A 20,410-nucleotide genomic window follows, 5' to 3' on the forward strand; every position below is an offset into this window, starting at 1 on the left:
ACTTTCATTGATTAAGCTGTCATTTTTCCGTTTCTGTACATTTGATCTCGACACAATCATGGTAAAAAATATATATATTTCTTTTTTTAGAATTACTGATAAACACATATATGCGACAACAATTAGTCATATTTGATTTGTTTTGTATTTCTATCTTGTATACAAAATCTTGATTTGAAGAAAACTGTACAAAATGGAAGTATTTACAGAAATTCATGTGACCGTTGGACGCGGAAGACCACACAAACTGGGGTGGGTAACTATCTTGACCGTGACTCTATCCTCTTCTATTTTACAGTAAAAAGAATGACGTCATGTACTGATCGGCACAACCAGAAACAGATGAAATAACACAATTAAATCTTCGTGTAGTCTCAGTTAATATTCAGTTGTGTGTTTTGTTTGGTTCACTTCACGTGTTTGTGTTTAACTCGCGGACCTCTGACATGCGATAAACTGATATCGATTAATCACATTCGATTTGTTTAGTCTGGCTCCTGACGCTCTTCTGTCGATTGGTCGTGACTGCGCGCGGTGTCTTCAGATTGAACATGGCGGCTACTCCGGCAACAAACCCGTCTCAGTTGCTCCCACTTGGTTCGTAAATGCTAAATAATTACTGACTTACTGATTTAAATATATACTTATCAATTAATATAATAAGTCAGAGAGCGGGGGGTGTATTTTATAGGCGCTAGTTTGTCTATTGGTGATGTTTTGTTAGCTAGTTAACGTTAGCATTATGCTCTCACATACATACGCGTGATTAGCGCCTTTGCTAACAGTGCAGTGATCATAACATGCAGATTGAGGGTCTCACTGTGTTTTATAAGTTATATACAGTTTAATTATTTAAAGCTGCATTTTCTGTGTGTAGAAAGCTTAAGGGAGGTTGGTTTAATACTTAAAGCAGTCCTATTAGTGTTAAATCTTCTTATTTTGACTATTTTCTGTACAAATTTAACTAATTGTCTGTCAGAGAACATTATTTACATATTTTGTTCCATTCTAAAGTTGGAAGCTACTGAATTATGTCATTTCAAGTGAAATATTAACATCGTTACCTGAATATCTTTGTGTTTTGGGCTGTCAGATTAAGTTGCTCTCTGGTTATTGCATTTGTCACTATTTTCTGACATTTTATGGACCTAATGTACAGTTGACTGGATCGAAAACCGATTTTTTTATGATGTGATTATTTGTTGCAGTGCTAAATATAATAAATCACTTTCAGTACAAACAGAGCTTTGTAACAGCAGCAAGTAGGGAGAAAAATAATAAAAAGTCAAAATAGTTCATGTAACTAGCACATTAATAGTTAATGTAAATGTAAAATTTGCGAATGTTTACTAAATATAAACTAGCAAATATGCAAATCAGGACCACAACTGACAATTAGGAGTCATCTTTAGTTATTTCTATAGTTAATCATTTAGGAATTTTCTTCATAAATGTCAGAAAACTGTGTGAAATGTCTTTTGTCATTGAGCTGATGTCTCCAAATGGTTTGTCAGACCAACAGTCCAAAACCCAAGGATATTAATTTTACTATCATATAAGACATCAATGCATCAAATCCTCATGTTTTAACAGCTGAAGTCAGTTAAAGTTTGATATTTTTGCCTGAAAATACCACCTGTCAGTTAACTAATCATTTCAGATCTGATACAGATGAGGTTCCCCAACAAAGGGAGCAAAGTAAGAAACAGAAATGTAATTGCAGGATCTTTAAATTCGGTGTATTTTTAATCTTTTAGAGCTCGTGGACAAATGTATCGGCTCCAGAATTCACATCGTCATGAAAACCGACAAAGAGATAGTCGGTACCCTGCTGGGGTTCGATGACTTTGTCAGTATCCTTTCTGTCATAATTTATACTCAACACATTTTCACTGCATGATTTTATCCTGTTGGCTCTGAACAATGTCCTAGTAGAATCAGTCCTTAATCCAGCATTTCAGACATGGTCCTGGAAGATGTGACAGAATTGTGAGTACACTTACTGTTTCTGCATCACGTACAAGTCACTTTTACCTGCGTCACCTGTCTGTTGGTTGACATTCTTGTATCTGCGCTCCAGTGAAATCACACCAGAGGGAAGGAGGATAACTAAACTGGACCAGATCCTCCTCAATGGCAACAACATCACCATGGTTTGTAAAGATTCCTGCATGTTTACATCCACTTCACAGGCTCACAGGTGGATCTTGACCTGTTACAGCTGTTTAAGACTTCCACAGGATAAAACTTGAATTTTTTTTTTGCAGCTCATACCTGGAGGAGAAGGTCCTGAAGTATGAGAATCGTCACTGGATGCTGACACACTTTCGTTTTGTGAATACAAGCCTTTTCCTATGTTGTGTTCCTTAGTCAATGATGTTTGTTTTGGATTTGTTCCTTCTTTATCTTGAAGGAAAATATTTTTGTAATAAGAATCCTAATTGAGTATGTGTTGTGTCACAAATCACACTAGAGAAAAAAAAAGCTTTTTTTTAACAAATAAACGAGAATCAAACAGTTTGAAAAACAAGCTTTCTTTATTTTTTCTTGAACTCAAACAGCAGTGATAAAACTTGGATCCAGTTGATTTATTATTTGAGTAGAATAAGTAGGACTGAAACAGAATCAGATGTGTATGTAGAGTGACTGAACACAGAGTTGACTGATAGTGCTAAGTGCCACCTCCTCCTCCTCCCTCCAGCATCAGTACATGGAAGGCTTCTCCTCTCCCTTCGGATTGGTCACCTTGTCCTCGTTCTTGCTGATGATGTCGTACAGCTCAGCCTGTCGTAAACAAATAGAAAAACAGGTAAATGTTCTGCTTTTATCAGAACAGTGGTGATAAATACTTCCGACTCTCGTCAGTCTGACTTACGTAGAAGCCGCGAATGTCGAGAACGATCACTCTGATCTCGGAGTAGATGGCCTCGTCCTTCTCGTGGACGAGTGAGCGGTAGTCCATCTGTAGAAGGAGAACGCAGAGTTAAAGGTATTTCTAATAGTTTTTATTACAACTTTAAACAATGTGGTTGCTGGACTAATACACATTCAGTGCTCAAACGCTCTGTGTCACAAGTTTAGGGTCACCAAAGCTTCAAAGTTCTTCAAAGTGTAGGAAAACTTTTAAATGTAGAAATATTCAAGATAACGAGTAATTTATGTCAATATCATGGAAAAAAGTTCATTTTCTCTAGAACACTCACCACATGAGTGTCTTTGGAAGCTTTTGCCACAGCGTCTCCTCGCTCGGTGAAGTACCTACATGATGCAACAGAGACAGTTTTACCAGTCACAAGTCAGTTTGCAAGGATAGAAAAAGATATTCAGCATCTGCAGAGAAAGTCACTAAACTCCCTTTAAAAATCAATCAATTTTTTGACTTATTTTGTTCAACTTCAGTTGATTTTTCTCCAGCTAAAATTCATATATAATGCCTTTAAATGTTGAATTTACCGCCATAACACTTGAACACAAGCAACATTTATATTATTTTATCCAGCTTACTTGTTGATGTTGGTCTGAAAAGTGTCAGCTTTGGTCTTCACAGCACCGATTCTCTCCAAGATTTTCTCCTGTGGTGAAACAATAATTCACAGCTCATTGAAATTTGACATAATCTGAATAAATAACCATGTGTGAATGTGATGTACACAGAAATGTACCTGGATGGCGACGCCAAAGTCATTTCCATCTTCTATTTTGGGGATGAGGTGCTGAATCCAGCTGGTGACCTACAGCAACAGAGGAGAGTTTTTACTCTCAAAACTTATTAACTTTTCCAACCTAATTCACAGTTTTATAGAAGAAACTGGTTCATCATTCATCTTTACAGCGACAGTGATTCACTTACAGTGATGATGGTCTCTCGGAAAGCACAAATCTCTGGTTTCACCCTCTGTAGAAGCGCTAAAATCTTCTCATTCCCCTTGATGAAGCCACATTTTGGAGCTGAAAAGTGGGAAGAGGAGGAATTAGGCATTTTCTCACCATCACAGGCTCTTGGTGTCGACACCACAGAAAAGATAAACACTTCACCTTTCTTCTTCTTCTTCTCGTCGTCTTCATTCTTATCTGTCTCCATTTCCTGTGAGATTAATGTCACACAAGCAGAAATCAACAGAGGAATGTAATATAAAGTATAAATATAAAATCAGGTCCCATGTTAGTGTGAATTACATGTTTAGGCTCTGTTGACAGCAGTACAACATCACCAGACTCCCTTAACAAATCACTCAATTTTGAGAGTTTGTGGCATGAAGAGAAATTTAACAAACTTTATGAAACCACTTTGACAAATTCTTAATCATCTGTGTCTTCTTATTAATTCTGCATTATATGTTACACATTTTTTGCAATATAATTGTTCCTCATCTGTGAAAGAAGACAACATTTTATTGATGGGAAATGTCAAATTTTACAAGTGAAGTACTTTCTTTTTTTTTATTTCGCCTGTGGAGAAAGTCCCCAGACTCCCTTTAAAATTCACTCAATTTTGTGGGTTGTTGAGTTCGGAGGAACTTAATAACATTTGTGAAATGCAATTTAGGACAAATTATTAATCACTGGCGCCTTCTTGTGAATTTGGCTTTAAATTCAAAACATGAAGTTGTTTGTTTTCTTGTTGAAAGTCAGTTTGAACCAGCCTGTCTGATTCTGTGTCTAAAGTCTTCTGCCAACATTTAGCAGCTGTTCAAACACACTGTTTACACTGATTACACCATTAACACTCAATTTATTAAAGAAGACAACATTTTATTGATTGTTAATGTCTAATTTTACAAATAAAGCCATCATGCTTTGTTGCCCATAGGGGAAGTCACCAGACTCCCTTTACAAAACACTTGATTTTGTGAGTTTTTGTGTCAGGAGAAACTTTATACACTTTGTGAAACACTGTCTATGACAAATTCTTGATTATTTGGGCCTTCTTATAAATTCGGCAAATGTTTTACATTAACCTACCCTTTCTTTGTGTAAAAATCTGTCCGTTCCAAAAAGGACCTTTGTGCTTTCGCATTAAAAATCAAGTCATGGGAAGAACTAAACCCATGCCTGTGGGGTTTTTAAAGGCTGTTTGAGATGGTGGGAATCCATTAACGTGTGGATAAAATCAGTGTGAAAGTGAAACAGCTGACTGTGTGTCTCACCTCATCCTCTGGGGAAGGAGGGTCTGGTATGGGGATGTCCAGAGGAGCCTGGAGCAACGTCAAGTCTGTGATATTGAAGGCTTCATCCTGGAAATGCACACAGAGAGTGACGACTGGAGGTTAAAGGTCATTTAGGTTGTGTGTTAAAAGATGTTTTCTACACCCTGAGGGAGCCATGGTGAAGTTTTCGGCTTTAAAAGAAGCTTGTAAACAACATCTGATCAGGATCTCGAGGCTTGACTGGTATAATCAAAGTCTGAAGAAGCCCTGAGGTCCTAAACTGATTAGAAAAGACCTCATTTACACCCAAATCATCACTAAAACCGTCACCTGTCTGGTTCAAGGTGTAAATAATGTCTTTTAAAATATTTATTTAAGATCTCATTGCTCATCTGCTGTAATAAAAGTCTCTGGAAGCCCTGAGATCCCAAATTTAAATGCAATTATTTACATCCTTGACACGTAATCTAACTCAGAAAAACTCTTACAGCGGGTGTATATGACATCTTTTCAAATCAGTCTGTTATCTCTGAGCTTCTGGACACTCGGGAGTGCGACCGACAACCTGTACAGAGCTTTTTAACGACTCCTGTTGGTTGTTTTGTATGTTTTAAAGCACGTCTCCATCTACTTCAGCTGTTTACAGAGAGCGCTGTGACAACACTTGGCCGTGAAGCTCCTGAAATGTTCCTGCAGACGACGAAAACCTGCCTTGACTCTCCATCAGCATGAGGGTGAGCAGATAATGACTGAATTTACATATTTTTCTGGGGTGAACTGATCCTTTAAAACATGAACTTGCTGACCTTGAGCAAGGCGTCCAGCTGGAGGATCTTCTGGGGGATGTAGCTGCAGAACAGATTCTCAGCCTGGATTCAAAAACAGAAAGAAATTTTAAAAAGAGAGATCAGTGTTGATGCTGCTGATTTTGAATTACCTGACGTGACGTGTCACGAACTCTACACACCTGTTGGAACAGTGTCAGCCGGAAGCTGTCCACCTGCAGACAAAGAAAACATGGGAACATTAAAAGCTGCTGACTCACTTTTAGGAAAATCTTTTTTGGGGGTTTACTTTCGCTTTCCTCTCTCAGTGGAGGGACTTTCCGCTCCTCCACCGAGCACAACTCTCTCTGAGTTTCCCAGCTTACCTGCTCACGAGCATGTTAAAGTCTACCTGAGATAAAATGAGGTGATATATTAAAAGTCTCTTAGCATGAAGCTATCACATGTTAGCCTCCTGATCCACAAAAGCGCGTCGACCCGTCAGACTCACCTTCCCCGCGCTGTCTCTGCTGATCTTCAGGGTGCACGCCTTCGACATGTCCGAGCGGATTACTGCGAAGAGACGACACGAATAAAACTACAGCAAACTTGTTCAAATGGAGGCAGAAGCGTGCAGGTGCAAGCAGAGGAGAGCGGAGGACAATATGTCTACCGAGGGAGGCTTTCTTTTATTTCCTCATACAAGTTTTCTTTCGATTTCAGATCGGGTGATGCGCCTCCCACTGCCTCCCCTCCTCCTTCCTCTCCTCACATTAAAACTCCAGCAGAGGAGATCCTGTCATTATAAATATAATCCTGCTGATAAGGTTGAAATAATGATAATAAATCAACAACAAATGTGTTTTAAAAGACCAGAAACGGAGGAAGAGTTCACATTCTTCACTGAAGAAGACAAACTGTGCAGTTTATCAGACGAAATTCAAACGTAATATTTAATGAGCTAATAATACAATACTGATAAGGTACTTTTTTTTCTTCTTCCATAAGTGAATAAACAAGCTGTTAATGAGCTGTTAAACACTGTTTAAAGCTGGAGAGGGTGGCAGGGTCCGCCACATGTAAACAAAAGTAAAAGTGAAGAAAAATAATTTTAAAAAAGTAAAAATAAAGATTTAAATTTCCTCCCCCCAGACACTTCATATTGCTTCTTTAAGTAAAAGTACTTATACTGCACTGTAAAAATACTCCATTACAAGCAGAAGTAACTGCACTAGAAAGTGTTACTGTAATAAATAAAAAAAATGTAAGTAAAAACAGAGATAGTAAAAATACTCAGTGCAGCAACATGTCCCCTGTGACTGTAAGCCACAAAGTTTATTGAGGTGCATCTTTAAGTAAAAGTACTTATACTGCACTGTAAAATTAGCAATTACACGTGAAAGTAACTGCATTGGAAATACTCAAGTAAAATACAAGTACCTCAATAGTATACTTGAGTAAATGTACTTAGTTACATTCCATCACTCTTCTGACATTAACTGCAGTATTTTTATTTGTAGTGGAGTATTTCCATCATGTAGTTTAAGTAATTTTACATGAGTAAAGTATCCGAATACTTCCTGCTCTAGTTTTGGCAACTTAATTATGGAAAGTCGGCTTTTATTTTGAAAAAAAAGAAAAGAAAAAAAAACTCAAACAAATTTAATGGGCTAATGATAGAATACTTTTTTATTTCCGTTAATGAATATACAAGCTGTTAAATGTCACAGAACACTGTTTGAAGCTGGAAAGAGTGGCAGGGTAAAAATGTAATAATAAAAAATGTAGAGTAAAAGTTCTTATACTGCACCATAAAAAATACTCAATTACAAGTAGAAGTCCTGCATTGAAATTGTTACTGTAATAAAAGATTTTAAGTAAATCAGACTATTGACTATGTGTACAGTGTGGTATTGCTACTATTATACTTAAGTACATGTATTAAAGTATTGTACTGTAAGTATAAAGTTAATGTACTTATACTTTACCCTGATGTAGTATGTAATTTTAAATTTATACTAGACTATATATATACTTAATTACATTCCATCACTCTTCTGACATTAAATACAGGATTTAAACTCATGGTGGAGAATTTCCACCGTGTGTTACAGGTACTTTTACTCGGGTAAAGTATCAGAATACTTCCTGCTCCAGTTTTCAGCAACTTAATTTTGGAAAGTCGGCTTTTATTTTGAAAAAAACAACAACAACTAAAATAAAGTAAAGTCTGACCGGAAGTGGAGCCGGAAGTGGAGACGTCAAACTGGAGTTCCGCATTAAAGCAGAGTTAGCTTCAGCAGCAGCTCAGAGCGCGTGAGACATGAACTCCTCATGTAAAACACGTTAGTTTGGATTAATGTAGACTCGAACACTGGCGGGAAAACACGCAGAGAGACGGACCAACGGTCGGAACACTTGTGGACGCCATCTTTACTGGATCCAGCAGGTATGTGATGAGTTGTTCGGGCTGTTTATTCAGTCACTCAAAGTTTCGGTTTCAGCTGACGAGAATTGTTGTTATCTGGGCTTTTCTTGCTAGCAGACGCTTGAAAACTAATAACTGACACTTCTAACTGCTGGTAGGTGACATTTCATGTTAAGGTGACATTGGTGATAGTGTTGTCTTCGTGTGTTTGTGGGTTAATATTCATCTGGACGGTTGTTTACAGTCTCTGACAGTGAAGCAGTGGTTTAGCCTGGACTTTCCTCAAGTCGTCATCTGGTGAATGAAAAGTGTTGGAGACACTTTACACCAAAGAAATCCTGCTTTTCTGCCACTGGCTGACGATTTAGACTTAATATAAGTGGCAGAAATTCACATTTTACATTATTTTACTTCTCATTTTGCAACAAAAGGTTAAATCTGAGGTGTTTTCCTCCTCTTCGAAGATAACTATGACTTATTAAAACTACTTTATTCCAGTTAAATGTCATTTATAGTAGTTTAAAGTATTATGATGTATGTATCTAATAAATTTCTCTATTTCATTAACTTCTTGAAAACCCACTTTTATAGACTTAAAGCCGTAAAGTCATTTTTTTCCCTTTAACTGGTCTTAGATTATTCATTTTTTTTCATTCCTCCTTTGCGATGTCTTTATTTCTGTTTTTCTTATCATTCTTTACTGATTTTATTTGTTATCTTTAGTCTATTTATTGTCCTTTATTCCTTTTTTTTATGTGTTCTTAATTCCTTTGTTGTGATGTTGTTTCTTGTCCTCCTTAATTGTTTTAATTCTTTCATTTGTTTCCATTTTTCCATTTATATTTAACATTTTTTTCTTCTCTCTCTTGACTTTTTCTGTGTTTTTGCCTGTTTTAATAGTTGTATTCCTTTTACTTGACTACTCTTCTGCCATTGTGTGAGTTTCCTGCTTTTGCTTGACAGTCAGAGGTGCTATATTAAGTTTCTTTATATAAATATTACGTTGTCTCTCTTCTTGCGTCATGTGAGTTCCCTCCATGGGGATCCGTGATAATCACCTGTGGAAGAAGGAGAACTGAAAATTAATCTGTACTGTTTCTTCTTCTTCTTTTGAGCTTCCCAGCAGCAAATACATTTAAATTAACCTATTTGTTATTTTCTGACTGATAATTATATTAGAAAAAGTATTCAAATTGAATGTTTTTGTAAACCATAAATCTGAAACCTGAATATTTTTAATGATATACAACATATGAGAGTGAAGTTGGTTCTGTGATCTCTCAGCGATGAGCGCCGGCTCCCCTTCGGTCCAGATGGACGAGGTGAGGAGGAGATGTCAGTCCCTCCTCTCCGTCTCAGGCTCGGCCCAGGATGTGAAGGCTGACGTCCAGACGATGGCCAACATCCCGCTGCCTCTGTCGGAGAAGTACCGGCACTTTGGGGTGGAGGCCATGCTGAGGGAGAACACGGCCGGCTGCAACAAACAGGAGGTAAAGTTAGTTTTCTTTTGTCTGAACCCGTTCTGGTGCTGGTGCTGCTCAGGTAGATATTACTGTGGACATCTTTTATATTTTTATCTCCTTAATTGAAAAAAGAAACTTTATTTTATTTCCTTCCCTGTGATAGTAAACTAAATATACTTGGGTTGTTGATGAAACAAATTCAAGGACGACATCTTGGGGCTTTTGGGAAACATTCAAAGATTCTATAAATCTATATTTTTATTTAAAGCTGAGTGATATTTGACCACCAGGGGGCAGAAAACTACATAGAAACACTACAAAAATACAAACACAAGAGATGATACAAGTTAAATAAATTAAAAGAAAGAAATAAAAAAAAACATGTTTTGTTTTTAAACGTCTGCATAAAAGTAACTTGAGTAAATATATTTTATTTTAAAAAAGTCTTTTATAAAATAAGATGTTGTGAATGTATACAGAAATATCTGTACAGAGAAAATATCAAATCAGTGTTTGTTTTATAAAAAACATCTTGATTTTAATCATAAATGTGAGTTTTTGTAAACTTAAATAAATGTAAATATCAGCTAATGAATGACGGACGCTGACTCAGTTGGTGGAACTTAATTTCATTGATAATTATCTTACTTCAGCGACCCAAACGTCTCTACCACACGCAGGTTCTGGAGTCTTTGAGCAGACTGGTCAAGGCCTTGAGTATCCTGGAGAAGTACGGCTGTAACCTGACGAGTCCTGCGAGGCCTCGATACTGGAGGAGCGTCAAGCACAACAACCCCGTCTTCAGAACCACAGTGGACGCCGTCAAGGTGAACAAATACCTGTAAACACGTCATTTTGCCTGTAAGGTGAATTTTGACTATGACTAATATTCACCAAATAATGATCCCCTTGTTTTTTCCATAATACAAATGTAATGATTAATCTGCTGAATCATTTATCACTGAGACGAAGTCTGAAGGTCACTCAGGGTCTTGAACAGTGTAACAACCTTCATTTTTCTTCCGCAGGGCGGCAGGAGAGTCCTGTTTCTGTACGGTTACACCAACCAGCAGATAGACGGCCTCAGTTTCCCCGACGAGGTCTCTGAACCAGATACTGAGAAAGTCGCTGCAGTGACGCTGGAGGTCATGACCTTACGAGCGGAGGTGGACATGCTCATCAAGGTTGGTGCTTGTTTGTAAGAATAACTGTTCTTCAGCTGTATTCTGGGGTGAATTCACTGTAATCCATCTTTTTTTTTTTTTTTTTAAATCTATGTATCTGTCTGTTTAGGGAACACATCCTCACCCAGAACATTACAAAGATATCATCCCATCCATCATCCAGCAGGTCGGTGCACTCATACAATCATTCACACGCTGTCTGTTTACTCACGCCTCAGGAAAATAAACATGTGGACACAAAATGCTAAAACAGGCGTAAAACATTACAGGATAAAACTGTCCTGCTGCTCGATACAAAGGCGAACTCGCAAGTTGACAACACGTCAGTTATTTTTTACTGTGCAGTATCGTGCCGCCCTTATCGTGATATTCAGAAACGCTCGAGCTTTACAAACAGTGTAGTGCAAATAATATGAATGTAGCACAGCCTTTATCTGCAACTGTGCAAACACACCCTGTTTAAACAGAATGAATAGATGATAAATCTGCAGCATTTAATTGTTGATTTGCAACTTAACTGTGAGCATGATGAAGGAAACTTCAAGGCTTCAGACTACTTAGAAATAGAGATCGTGCACACAATAGATTTGTGTGAGTGAGTCGGTTGTTTACATGTGTTTGTGTTGTCTGAGAACACATGTAGTGATCTCTTGTCTTCATGCAGTTATTACTTTGCTCTGTGTTGACTGTAATGATGCTGGTTTTTTCTCCAGAACAAATCAGTGAGTGACGCTGTGGTCGTCCCGCCTGCAGAGGAGCAGCAGGCAGCCAAACTCCAGCCTCCGACTCCTCCGCCTAAACCAACTCCGAGCACCGTAGGACCCCTGAAACCATCGACAGGTGAGCTGCCTCCACACCTCTCTGCCTGGGTTGGTCTGTCTTACACATCATGTTATTTGATATCTCCTTCTATCCCTTCTTCATGCGCAGCCCCTCCTGCAGCGAGCGACTGTAATCTGTGCGGCGGCCCTTCGTCTGTCGTTTGCCCATCTTGTACCAATCAGCCATTCTGTGACGCGTGCGATGACCTCTATCACCGCCACCCCTCCAGAGCCACTCACAAGAGAGATAAAATACAGAAAACCAAAGATGGTACGTCAGATTAGCTTTGAAACAGGAGTTCAGTAAACTACGTGTGTTTTTGTCACTTTAACTTGTCGTCTTTGTGTGTTTGTTTCTCTGCAGAGACCTGCAGCATCTGTGGGATTTCCCCTGTTCACGCTCAGTGCTCCACATGTGTCCAGAGGTTGTGTCTGAAGTGCGACATGCTTTTCCACTCTCACCCCGACCGCAAAGGACACAAGAGAACCATCATTACACCGGCTAAAACATCCAGGTGAGGAGGGGAAAAAAAGGAAATCGCTGAATCAGTTCAGGTTCACTTCTTCATTTGGCTGCAGTGTGGTCAAACCATCAGAGCTGTGGTGAGAGAGCAAGAACTTTTGACCTCGCTGAACCTTTCCTGTGCTCGGTCAGTGAAAGATGTGGGTGAGAAGTCCTGCAAATTTGCTTCTCTTTTTTTGCCCTTTTATCAGTTTTATCCTCTATTCTCACTCTTTTAAGTTTGTCTGACCATTTTAAATGTTTGTCATTTCCTTTTATTCTCCTGAGTGCAAGAGATCAGCCGGTAGAAATACAAGCTAAAGATACAATGTAGAACAATTCTGCGTTGAAATGTCTAAAATCAATTGGACAATGTTAAACTGTTATGGGTCGCCAATTCAAAATGTAGTTTACTTTTCTTAAAACCTTTATTTTTCAGACTCTGGAGCAGATAGAAACATGAAGTAAAAACATTTAGGAGCGTAAAAGAGTTGATAGAGAGACCAAGGACAAGCAGTGCTGTTAAAGAAAGGGAAGAGGTTTTATAGACCGTACTGTAAATGTAATGTTGTTGCTTTTCTGTCGTCTTCCAGTCCCTCTCTGTCACCTTGGGAATGCGCTCACTGCACGACGGTGAACGAGATGCGAGCCGTCCTCTGCTCGACCTGCGAGCGACCGCGACTCGCTACGGCTGCATCCACAGTTCAAGACAGCCCGGTGTCGGTGCCGACGTCACCCAACACAGAGTGGCAGTGTAAGAGCTGTACAGTCGTGAATCAAGGCAGCAGCATCCTCTGCGAGGTGTGCGAGCGCCCTCGTCTGGCTACTCGCCCTCCAGTTGCACCGGTGCTGTCCAGCCCAGGATCCCTGCCTGACTGCGGAACAAAGGTTTGTCTCCGGGACGATTTATAGGAGGTTTAAAAAGCCCAAAACGGATAAAAAGTCAACCGGTAATATCAACCTCAGTGTTTAATTTTCTCTCTCTTCTTTCTCTTTCTCAGTGGATGTGCCAGTTCTGCACCTTTGTGAACACCAAGCCTTCTCTGGTGTGTGAGATGTGCAACCTGTCGGGGAAAGACTCCTCTGGAGTTTCTCTGCCGCAGTCGCTCCAGCAGACTCCGTCCATCCCTAAAGATCAACCTCAGCCGGGCACGAGGCCTCAGCCGAAGCCCAGAGTCAACCTGGAGCTGAAGAGACAGATGATGATGAAGGAAGACGGCCTCAACCTCATCCACCAGATCAGAGTAGGTCGACGCTGATGAATCTCACGAACAGTAGTTTTATTTTTAAAGACATTAGCAGGAAAATAAATCAGATGTGATGAAGAAGGAGGATTCATCTGTTGCAGAGCTCATTTGTCGGCTTCCCAAACAAAAAACTAATTGATTCTGCAGATTATTTTCCCATGTAATTGATAAATCATTCAACAACCAGCAATCCACAGATAGTCCTCAACTGTAGAGCTAAAAAGAGGAAATGTTTGTCGTTTTTGACGTCTTCGTTCTTCACAGGAAGCAGAGAAGTGCGGCATCAGTCCTGAGGAGGTGTACACGGCCATCTTGTGCAGCGGCAACAACACCAAGCCCTGTGATTGGCTGACGTCAGAGCTGCCTCACCTGCTGGACGAGATCTGCGCCATGGCGGCTTCGGTCCAGCTGAACTACAGAGCAGGGGATTCTGGGATAGAAGCGGCGGTGGAGAGAGACGGAGGGGAGCCGGAGCCGAGCGTCGCTAATGTCACAGGTGGAGGTGTGAAGCTGTCCAGAGCTGAAGCCAAGCGGGCGTGGTTAGCAGCCAGAGGAGACACAGACCGAGCAGTGAGACAGCTGCTGAGAGACAGACAGGTCAAGGTAGGAAAGTAAATAGTCTTTGTTTTGTTCCTTCATTTTTATTATTTTTTTTAACTCATGCATGAAGAAAAATAAATTATTTTTTTATTTTCACATGGGAAAAATATTTTCACTTGGTTTTATACATGGAAAAAGAAAAGAAATAATTTATTTCGTTATCTCGTTATAACAAAGATTGTTTTCTCGTGATAACGAATTAATTATTAATTTGTTCGTCTTGATTTCAACCTACAACAGCTGACACGAATGGTACCAGTGAGTTACACTTCACGTTAGTTTGTTTTCTTGACTGGGTTTGTTTCGGGGCTTCCAGTTAGCAGATGAGAGGCTGACAAACTCTCATCGGTCCGGCTGCTTCAAGGTAACGTAAATTTAGGTTAACTTTAACTTAGCAATGTAATGTGAAAGGTAATTAAACGTTTATTAATTCAGTTAATATTACAGAACATTTTATTTATTAATTTGTTATCACGAGAGAACAATCTTTGTTTTAAGGAGAGAACCAGATAATGAGTCGTTATCATGAGATTTAAAAAAAAAAAAGAAAAATCCATGGCCGTTCTCGGCTTCCAAAGGTTTCAACATTGAAAACAAAAATAAAACATTTCCAAATTTATTTCACTGTGGAAAATTTGCCCAGAAAATGTTGCCAGTCCTTTAATACATCTATAGTTTTATATTTTTACAGTAGCACCATTTTCCCCTGAATTAGTTTGTGGGGATACAAACGCTTCATATGTCGCTGGATCTTTATTCATGCATGAACAGAACAGAAGAGGGAGTCGATCCTCCGCTGTGCTGAGGCTGATGAGCAGCTCTCTACAGGTGATTTAAACACGTCAGATATCTGGAAGTCTTTGGAGTCTTTCCTGGCTTTTCTGACCTTGAAAGATAACTCAGAACAAAGACAGTCTGTGGTGTGTTGGGAGGGAAGTGTAGGAGTGATGTACTGACCCGGTTCATGAGCAGGATGTCGATACTGAGGCTCGGAGATGAACAGTAACTCTGCTGAGAGATACACATTCCTTTCTAATAGGCGTCTAATCAGTTATCAGCTCAACATGAACTTCACGAAGATCCTTTAAAACAAAAGCTCTACATCTTTGTCATGTTCCAGTATTTTACTGAAGCTGTTTAAAGGTGCAGTATGTCTGAATGTGACACCTGTTGAAAACTTTCTGCTTACAAATATGTGTAATAAGTCACCAAAGTACTCGCTAATTGCTGCTAACTGTGTTCATACACGTGTCTGTAGCTACTGTTGGCTCGGTTAGCCATGCAGCTAGCACAGGAGAGGTTCACAGGCACATAGGCTAGCTGGTTAGCATGCTGACGTACATAGACGTCTTTGAAACAATGATTCAGGGTAATTTCTGACATATTGCACGGCCTAAAATTCCCCCGGATGTGTTCAGCGTCTCTAAAAACTTTTGTCTTAATTAACGTCCCTCCCTGTTGTGTTGCAGATGAAGGAGCTTCACTCTCTCGGCTTCAGAGATGCGTCTCAGTGTGAGGACGCCCTGCGGCTCAGCGGAGGGGAGGTGAAGGGCGCTCTGTCTCTGCTGCAGCGCCCTCTCCTGGAGCCCTTCCACCAGCGTATCTGGACCGACCAACCCGAGCCGCCGATCGACCCAAACAACCCGGACAAGCAGGTTAGACTGCGCGGAAAATAACCTGAGGGCTTGTTGAGTGCACGCCTGTGCTGGCAGGGGAATATTGTTTTTATATAATTAAAAGGACACCTCCCCTGTGTGGTTTCATCTGCTGCGTTAACTCCTTGTTCACCTGGTGTGCTGCTGTGCAGAGGATGTGCAGGCGTCTGCTGGCGCTGTACGACCTGCCCAGCTGGGGGCGCTGCGAGCTCGTCATCGCGTTGCTTCAAGAGCCGGAAGTCAACTACTCTCTGGAGGACGTAGTGAACGCTGTGAAAATGTCGCCCGACAAAGATTTCATCCGCCGTCTCCTCAACAACGAATGCCCCTTCTGTTGTAACGTCTACCCTCACAGCAAGGTGGCTCGCCGACACGTTCACACACATGAAGTCTTAAAAACTGATTCGTGACACAGCTGCTCACTTCTTCTTCTTCTTATCGCCGTGTTTCAGATGCAGTCTCTGACTTCCTGCCAGTGCTCCGTGTGTCACGAGTGCTTCAAGATGCACTTCACCATCGCCGTGAGAGACAAACACATCAGAGACATGGTCTGTCCCGGGTGCGGCGAGCCGGACATCAACGACCCGGAACAACTGGACAGCTACTTCTCCACGCTGGACATACAGGTACCGAGTGTGAAATCCTCAAGTTTACTGAAGGAGGCGGTGAGAGATATCCAGTCGCTGTAACTTCCAGGAGAGAGTCAGAGACCGAGGAAGTCGGCACTCAGCAGAGACTCTGGTTCTGGTTCTGGTTCTGGTTCTCTCTCTGTTCTCTGCAACGTTACGTTCATGAAGTAAAGTCCATTTCCCCTCCAGCTGCAGTCAGCAGTACAGAACAGAACCACCCGACAGTGACGATAAATCACCTTTTTAATCCCACAAGTTAAAAACTCTCTGAGTGCGTCTCAAACATGCAATAATATCTATGACATGCTGTATTTTTTTTCCCTTGTTTTGTTTGTTTTTAACCGTAAACTTTTCCTTGTTTTTGTTTTTTCCCAGCTGAGGAATTGTCTGGAGAAGGAAGTGTACGAGCTGTTTCACAAGAAGCTGACGGAGCACGCTCTGATGAAAGACCCAAAGTTCCTGTGGTGTTGTCACGTGAGTTCTTTCTGTCGTGTTTTATCTGCGCCCGCCATCTGATCTCCTCGTTTTACCTGCAAGTTTGCATACGCTGCTTTTCATACTCGCCTTACTTTTATTAGTTTTGGGTTATTTTTAGCTCCGTTGGGTCGCTTGAGTTCTGACTGTGCTTACACATAGAAGTGATGGAAAAACAAGATACACGTTCGCTTCTTTCATTTTAAAAATAACACTTGATAAACTGATATTTAAGATTTCAGGGGGCTGTTGGACCTTGAGGGAGATAGAAAGTATTTAAATTTTACTGCTGATGACGTCCTCCTGATAATGTTTCGTGTGTTTTTCTGTGTTCTTTCAACTCTAACAAACAACTCTAAAAATGATGCATTTTTACATGAAGTCTGGTCTAAAAGGTTGAACGTGTCTTCCTCAGTGCACCTCTGGCTTTATCAACGACGGAGACCAGCTGAAGGTCACCTGTCCGTCATGTCGCAAGAGTTTTTGCGCTCAGTGTAAGAAACCTGTGAGTACCGTGTTCCCATTAATCATCACAGTCGATAAGAATAATGAGACGCTTCGTTCAGCCTTGAGATGTCTCGTTAACTCCCTCTGTGTTTTTGTGTTTCCAGTGGGAGGCTCAGCATCAGGATCTGTCCTGTGAGCAGTTCCAGCAGTGGAAGAGGGAGAACGATCCCGAGTACCAGAGGCAGGGCCTGGCCGGATACCTGAGGGACAACGGCATCAGTGAGGCCGCAGACTTTAACCACACATGACTTTCATTTCACTTTTTCATATCCAGGACTTCACTTTGTGTTAATTATTATTTATTATCAGGACGCCTCACAAACCACAGGGTTTATTTATGTAATTTTGTTGCCACTGCGGCTAAAAAGTTCAACCTTCTAAATGCTTTTTCGGTTATGTGTTGAAGTTTGGAGCAGAAGCCTCACCTCCACGACTCTTTCAGTGTAAATGTTTTTTTTCCAGTAGTTTTACCAGCATGTGTGTCGTCCTCTCGCAGCCTGTCCTCACTGCAGGTTCCAGTACGCTCTCACTAAAGGCGGCTGCATGCACTTCAGCTGCTCCCAGTGCCGGTACCAGTTCTGCAGCGGCTGCAACAACCCGTACCACAAGGTGAGACCGAGCTACGTCACCAGGACTGAAGTGTCAGCTTTGATAAAAGCAGCAGTTTTGTAAGTTCTTCCTCCTGCGATTCTTTGTTTTGTTCTGCAGACGGGATGTAAGACGCCTCAGTGCGCCTTCAACGGTCTACACGCTCATCACCCCCGAGACTGCCTCTTCTATCTCAGAGACTGGGAGCCGCCCAGACTGCAAGAGCTGCTGAAGGTGCAGCTGCTGCTGGTTTTATACATTTACGCTCAGGTGGGAAAAATGTCACTTTAATACTGAATTTTCCCTCTTTTCTGCCCTCAGAAAAGCGGCGTGGAGTTCAACACAGATCCTTCTACTGGAACACAATCAGGTAAAAATTCTCTCTGTCTCCTTCTCGTCCAGCTTTTGACTCTTTGACTGGAGATTCAGGGTTCAAACACATCTGGAATCCAGTCCCTGAGGACCTGGAGTCCAAAGAAATGTCTCATGAGATTTAAGCTCAGGTTGTCTTGAGCCACTTGGCTGGAGTACTTTGATAGAAAGTCCAATCACTGATGACAGAATGAATCTGTGTCGTCCTCTGTGAGACAGACGCTTGTTGTGTGATGGAGCAGAAAGATGAAGGAGGTCTGCAGATCGACTCGCCGTGCGGCGTCAAAACACAGCCAGGACAAGCCGGACTCTGCGAGTGAGTTTCTGACCGGCCTGAACACAGATCGTTAAATATAGATAATAAAAGATCGAAAAGGAGACAAATCAACTGGTTTCTGTTTCAACAAGCGTCCAGAACATCCTCCTTTCTCAGAGCTCATCTCTGAACGTCTCTCCTCACTGGTCCAGTTCAGCCCGTCCTGTTAACAGACCTGTTGTGTTCCCGCAGGAAGCACTACAGGGAGTACCTGGTGAGTCTGATCAACGCTCACTCTCTGGACCCGGCGCTGCTCTACGACGCCCAGGACCTGATCCGGGCCTGCGAGAGGTACCAGGTGGACAAGCAGAGGGCGGAGAACGAGGACGATAACGTTTACCACGCCCGGCTGCTCAAGGTGAGACCAACACGTCTTCAGCTAGAGCCAAAGGAAGTTTGTAAACGAGACCTTCCTCGTCTCTTGAACATTAAAATCTCCTGACCTGTTTTTTCTCCCCTCCACAGAAACTGATGGAGGTTCCTCTCGGAGAACAAGTTCCTCGAAACAAATAACGAGCTCCTCATCAGAACGTCACCAGCGCTCGTCTTCTGCTGAAGTTAATCACTTCTTTCCTCGTCAGTCGTCTTGATAAACAGATAATGAAGGAATTCATCTTCCTGCTTCCCTGAGATTTTCATCTTAATATATTTTATTTTGTAGGTAAAAGAGCTTTTAAAGGAACTTTATTCGAGTTGGATCTTGTACGAACGGAAAGTTTAGAGATTTATCTTTTGCACAAATGTTTGTTAAAACAATGAAGCAAAGTTATACACAAAGAAAAGAATCGTGTTCTCTGTCTGGAGGTTTAACGTTCTCATTCTGTCAAAGACTGTTCAGATTTTCTGCTGTCAGGTTTTTTCTGTGTCTTTTCTTTGTACATGATGATCAATAAATCAGGAGAGAGCCGAAGATTTATTGTCAGATTATTTCACGTCACGCTTTAAAATGAAACTTTTAAATGTTCATAGCAGTTGATTCTAAAACAAATAAAGTGTTCGAGCACTTTTTAATGAATAAAAACAAACAATGTGATTATTTAACACACAGAATGCCATCCTAGGAAAAAAAAAAGTATATATTGATTAATTAAAAACCTTTAAATGTTCATAGAAGTTGATAATCAAGTGAATAAAACATTTGAGGACTTTTTAATTAAACAAAAACATCATAATGTGATAATCTAATATACAGCAGACTGCCATCCTAGAAAAAAATAATAAAAAAAATACTTTTGGTTATTAAAAAGTCCTCAGATAATTTATTTATTTTAGTATCAGCTGCCACGAGCATTTAAAGTTTCTCTTGGAGTTTTATTTATTTGTTATTTTTTCTAGGATGTTGCTCTGTTCTGTATGAAATCATCACATTGTGGTGATTTTGCCAGGATTTTTTTTTTTCCTAAAAATTCACATTTCTTTTTTTCTAGGTAGACGAAAACCTGACGAGAAACAAAATATACTTTTCATTTTTATAGATTTGCTTTTCATGTGTGAGGCTGGTACTGAGCGGAGAAACAATCTGATGGGAGGAAAACATTTTCTAGAAGAAAAATAATTCATATTTCTTCTCTAAGAATTCAGATTTTTTTTTAGGAAAATAATTCAGGATTTTTTTTCATAAGTGGACGAAACCTGGCAAAAAAAAAAAAAAAGATTTCTTTTTCATGTGTGAAACTGGTACTGAGAAAATATATATCAAAAAATTCTCATTTG

At 40.4% G+C, this 20,410-nt stretch overlaps 3 protein-coding genes and 1 long non-coding RNA gene across 6 annotated transcripts; 3 read left to right on the forward strand and 1 right to left on the reverse strand.

The window, feature by feature from the left end:
* The first annotated feature begins 450 nt into the window (after window positions 1–450).
* On the forward strand, window positions 451–2,527 carry lsm5 (LSM5 homolog, U6 small nuclear RNA and mRNA degradation associated). The gene is made up of 5 exons (XM_037078437.1): window positions 451–597; window positions 1,758–1,853; window positions 1,962–1,989; window positions 2,081–2,153; window positions 2,268–2,527. The coding sequence occupies exons 1-5, from the start codon at window positions 552–554 to the stop codon at window positions 2,298–2,300; spliced, it is 276 nt and encodes a 91-aa protein (XP_036934332.1). The 5' UTR covers window positions 451–551; the 3' UTR covers window positions 2,301–2,527.
* Window positions 2,519–6,661, reverse strand: psme2 (proteasome activator subunit 2). Of its 2 annotated transcripts, XM_037078436.1 has the most exons (12): window positions 6,585–6,661; window positions 6,423–6,484; window positions 6,115–6,147; window positions 5,954–6,016; window positions 5,148–5,234; window positions 4,036–4,084; window positions 3,851–3,948; window positions 3,663–3,731; window positions 3,505–3,572; window positions 3,204–3,258; window positions 2,876–2,962; window positions 2,519–2,784 (listed from the first exon to the last, which is right to left on the reverse strand). In XM_037078436.1, the coding sequence occupies exons 2-12, from the start codon at window positions 6,468–6,470 to the stop codon at window positions 2,704–2,706; spliced, it is 738 nt and encodes a 245-aa protein (XP_036934331.1). In that variant the 5' UTR covers window positions 6,471–6,484; window positions 6,585–6,661; the 3' UTR covers window positions 2,519–2,703. The 2 variants fall into 2 exon arrangements, with proteins under 2 accessions (XP_036934331.1, XP_036934330.1); XM_037078435.1 differs by having other exon boundaries at window positions 6,423–6,636.
* On the forward strand, window positions 5,241–6,784 carry LOC119008318. Its single transcript, XR_005071389.1, has 2 exons — window positions 5,241–5,881; window positions 6,635–6,784. It is a non-coding gene; the product is annotated as an uncharacterized LOC119008318 (long non-coding RNA).
* A 1,376-nt stretch (window positions 6,785–8,160) lies between these two features.
* Window positions 8,161–19,609, forward strand: LOC119008313 (E3 ubiquitin-protein ligase RNF31-like). Of its 2 annotated transcripts, none has more exons than XM_037078432.1 (23): window positions 8,161–8,360; window positions 9,624–9,829; window positions 10,483–10,629; window positions 10,831–10,986; window positions 11,096–11,152; window positions 11,700–11,826; window positions 11,917–12,078; window positions 12,172–12,322; window positions 12,903–13,197; window positions 13,311–13,553; window positions 13,821–14,159; window positions 15,626–15,811; window positions 15,964–16,170; window positions 16,264–16,437; window positions 16,816–16,914; window positions 17,330–17,419; window positions 17,526–17,640; window positions 17,918–18,030; window positions 18,130–18,243; window positions 18,331–18,379; window positions 18,601–18,697; window positions 18,890–19,055; window positions 19,163–19,609. In XM_037078432.1, exons 2-23 carry the CDS (start codon window positions 9,626–9,628, stop codon window positions 19,208–19,210), a joined length of 3,339 nt encoding a protein of 1,112 aa, XP_036934327.1. In that variant the 5' UTR covers window positions 8,161–8,360; window positions 9,624–9,625; the 3' UTR covers window positions 19,211–19,609. The 2 variants fall into 2 exon arrangements, with proteins under 2 accessions (XP_036934327.1, XP_036934328.1); XM_037078433.1 differs by having other exon boundaries at window positions 8,356–8,493.
* The last annotated feature ends 801 nt before the right edge of the window (window positions 19,610–20,410 follow it).

This window comes from Acanthopagrus latus, chromosome 19, assembly GCF_904848185.1.
Source record: "Acanthopagrus latus isolate v.2019 chromosome 19, fAcaLat1.1, whole genome shotgun sequence".
Taxonomy (NCBI): domain Eukaryota; kingdom Metazoa; phylum Chordata; class Actinopteri; order Spariformes; family Sparidae; genus Acanthopagrus; species Acanthopagrus latus.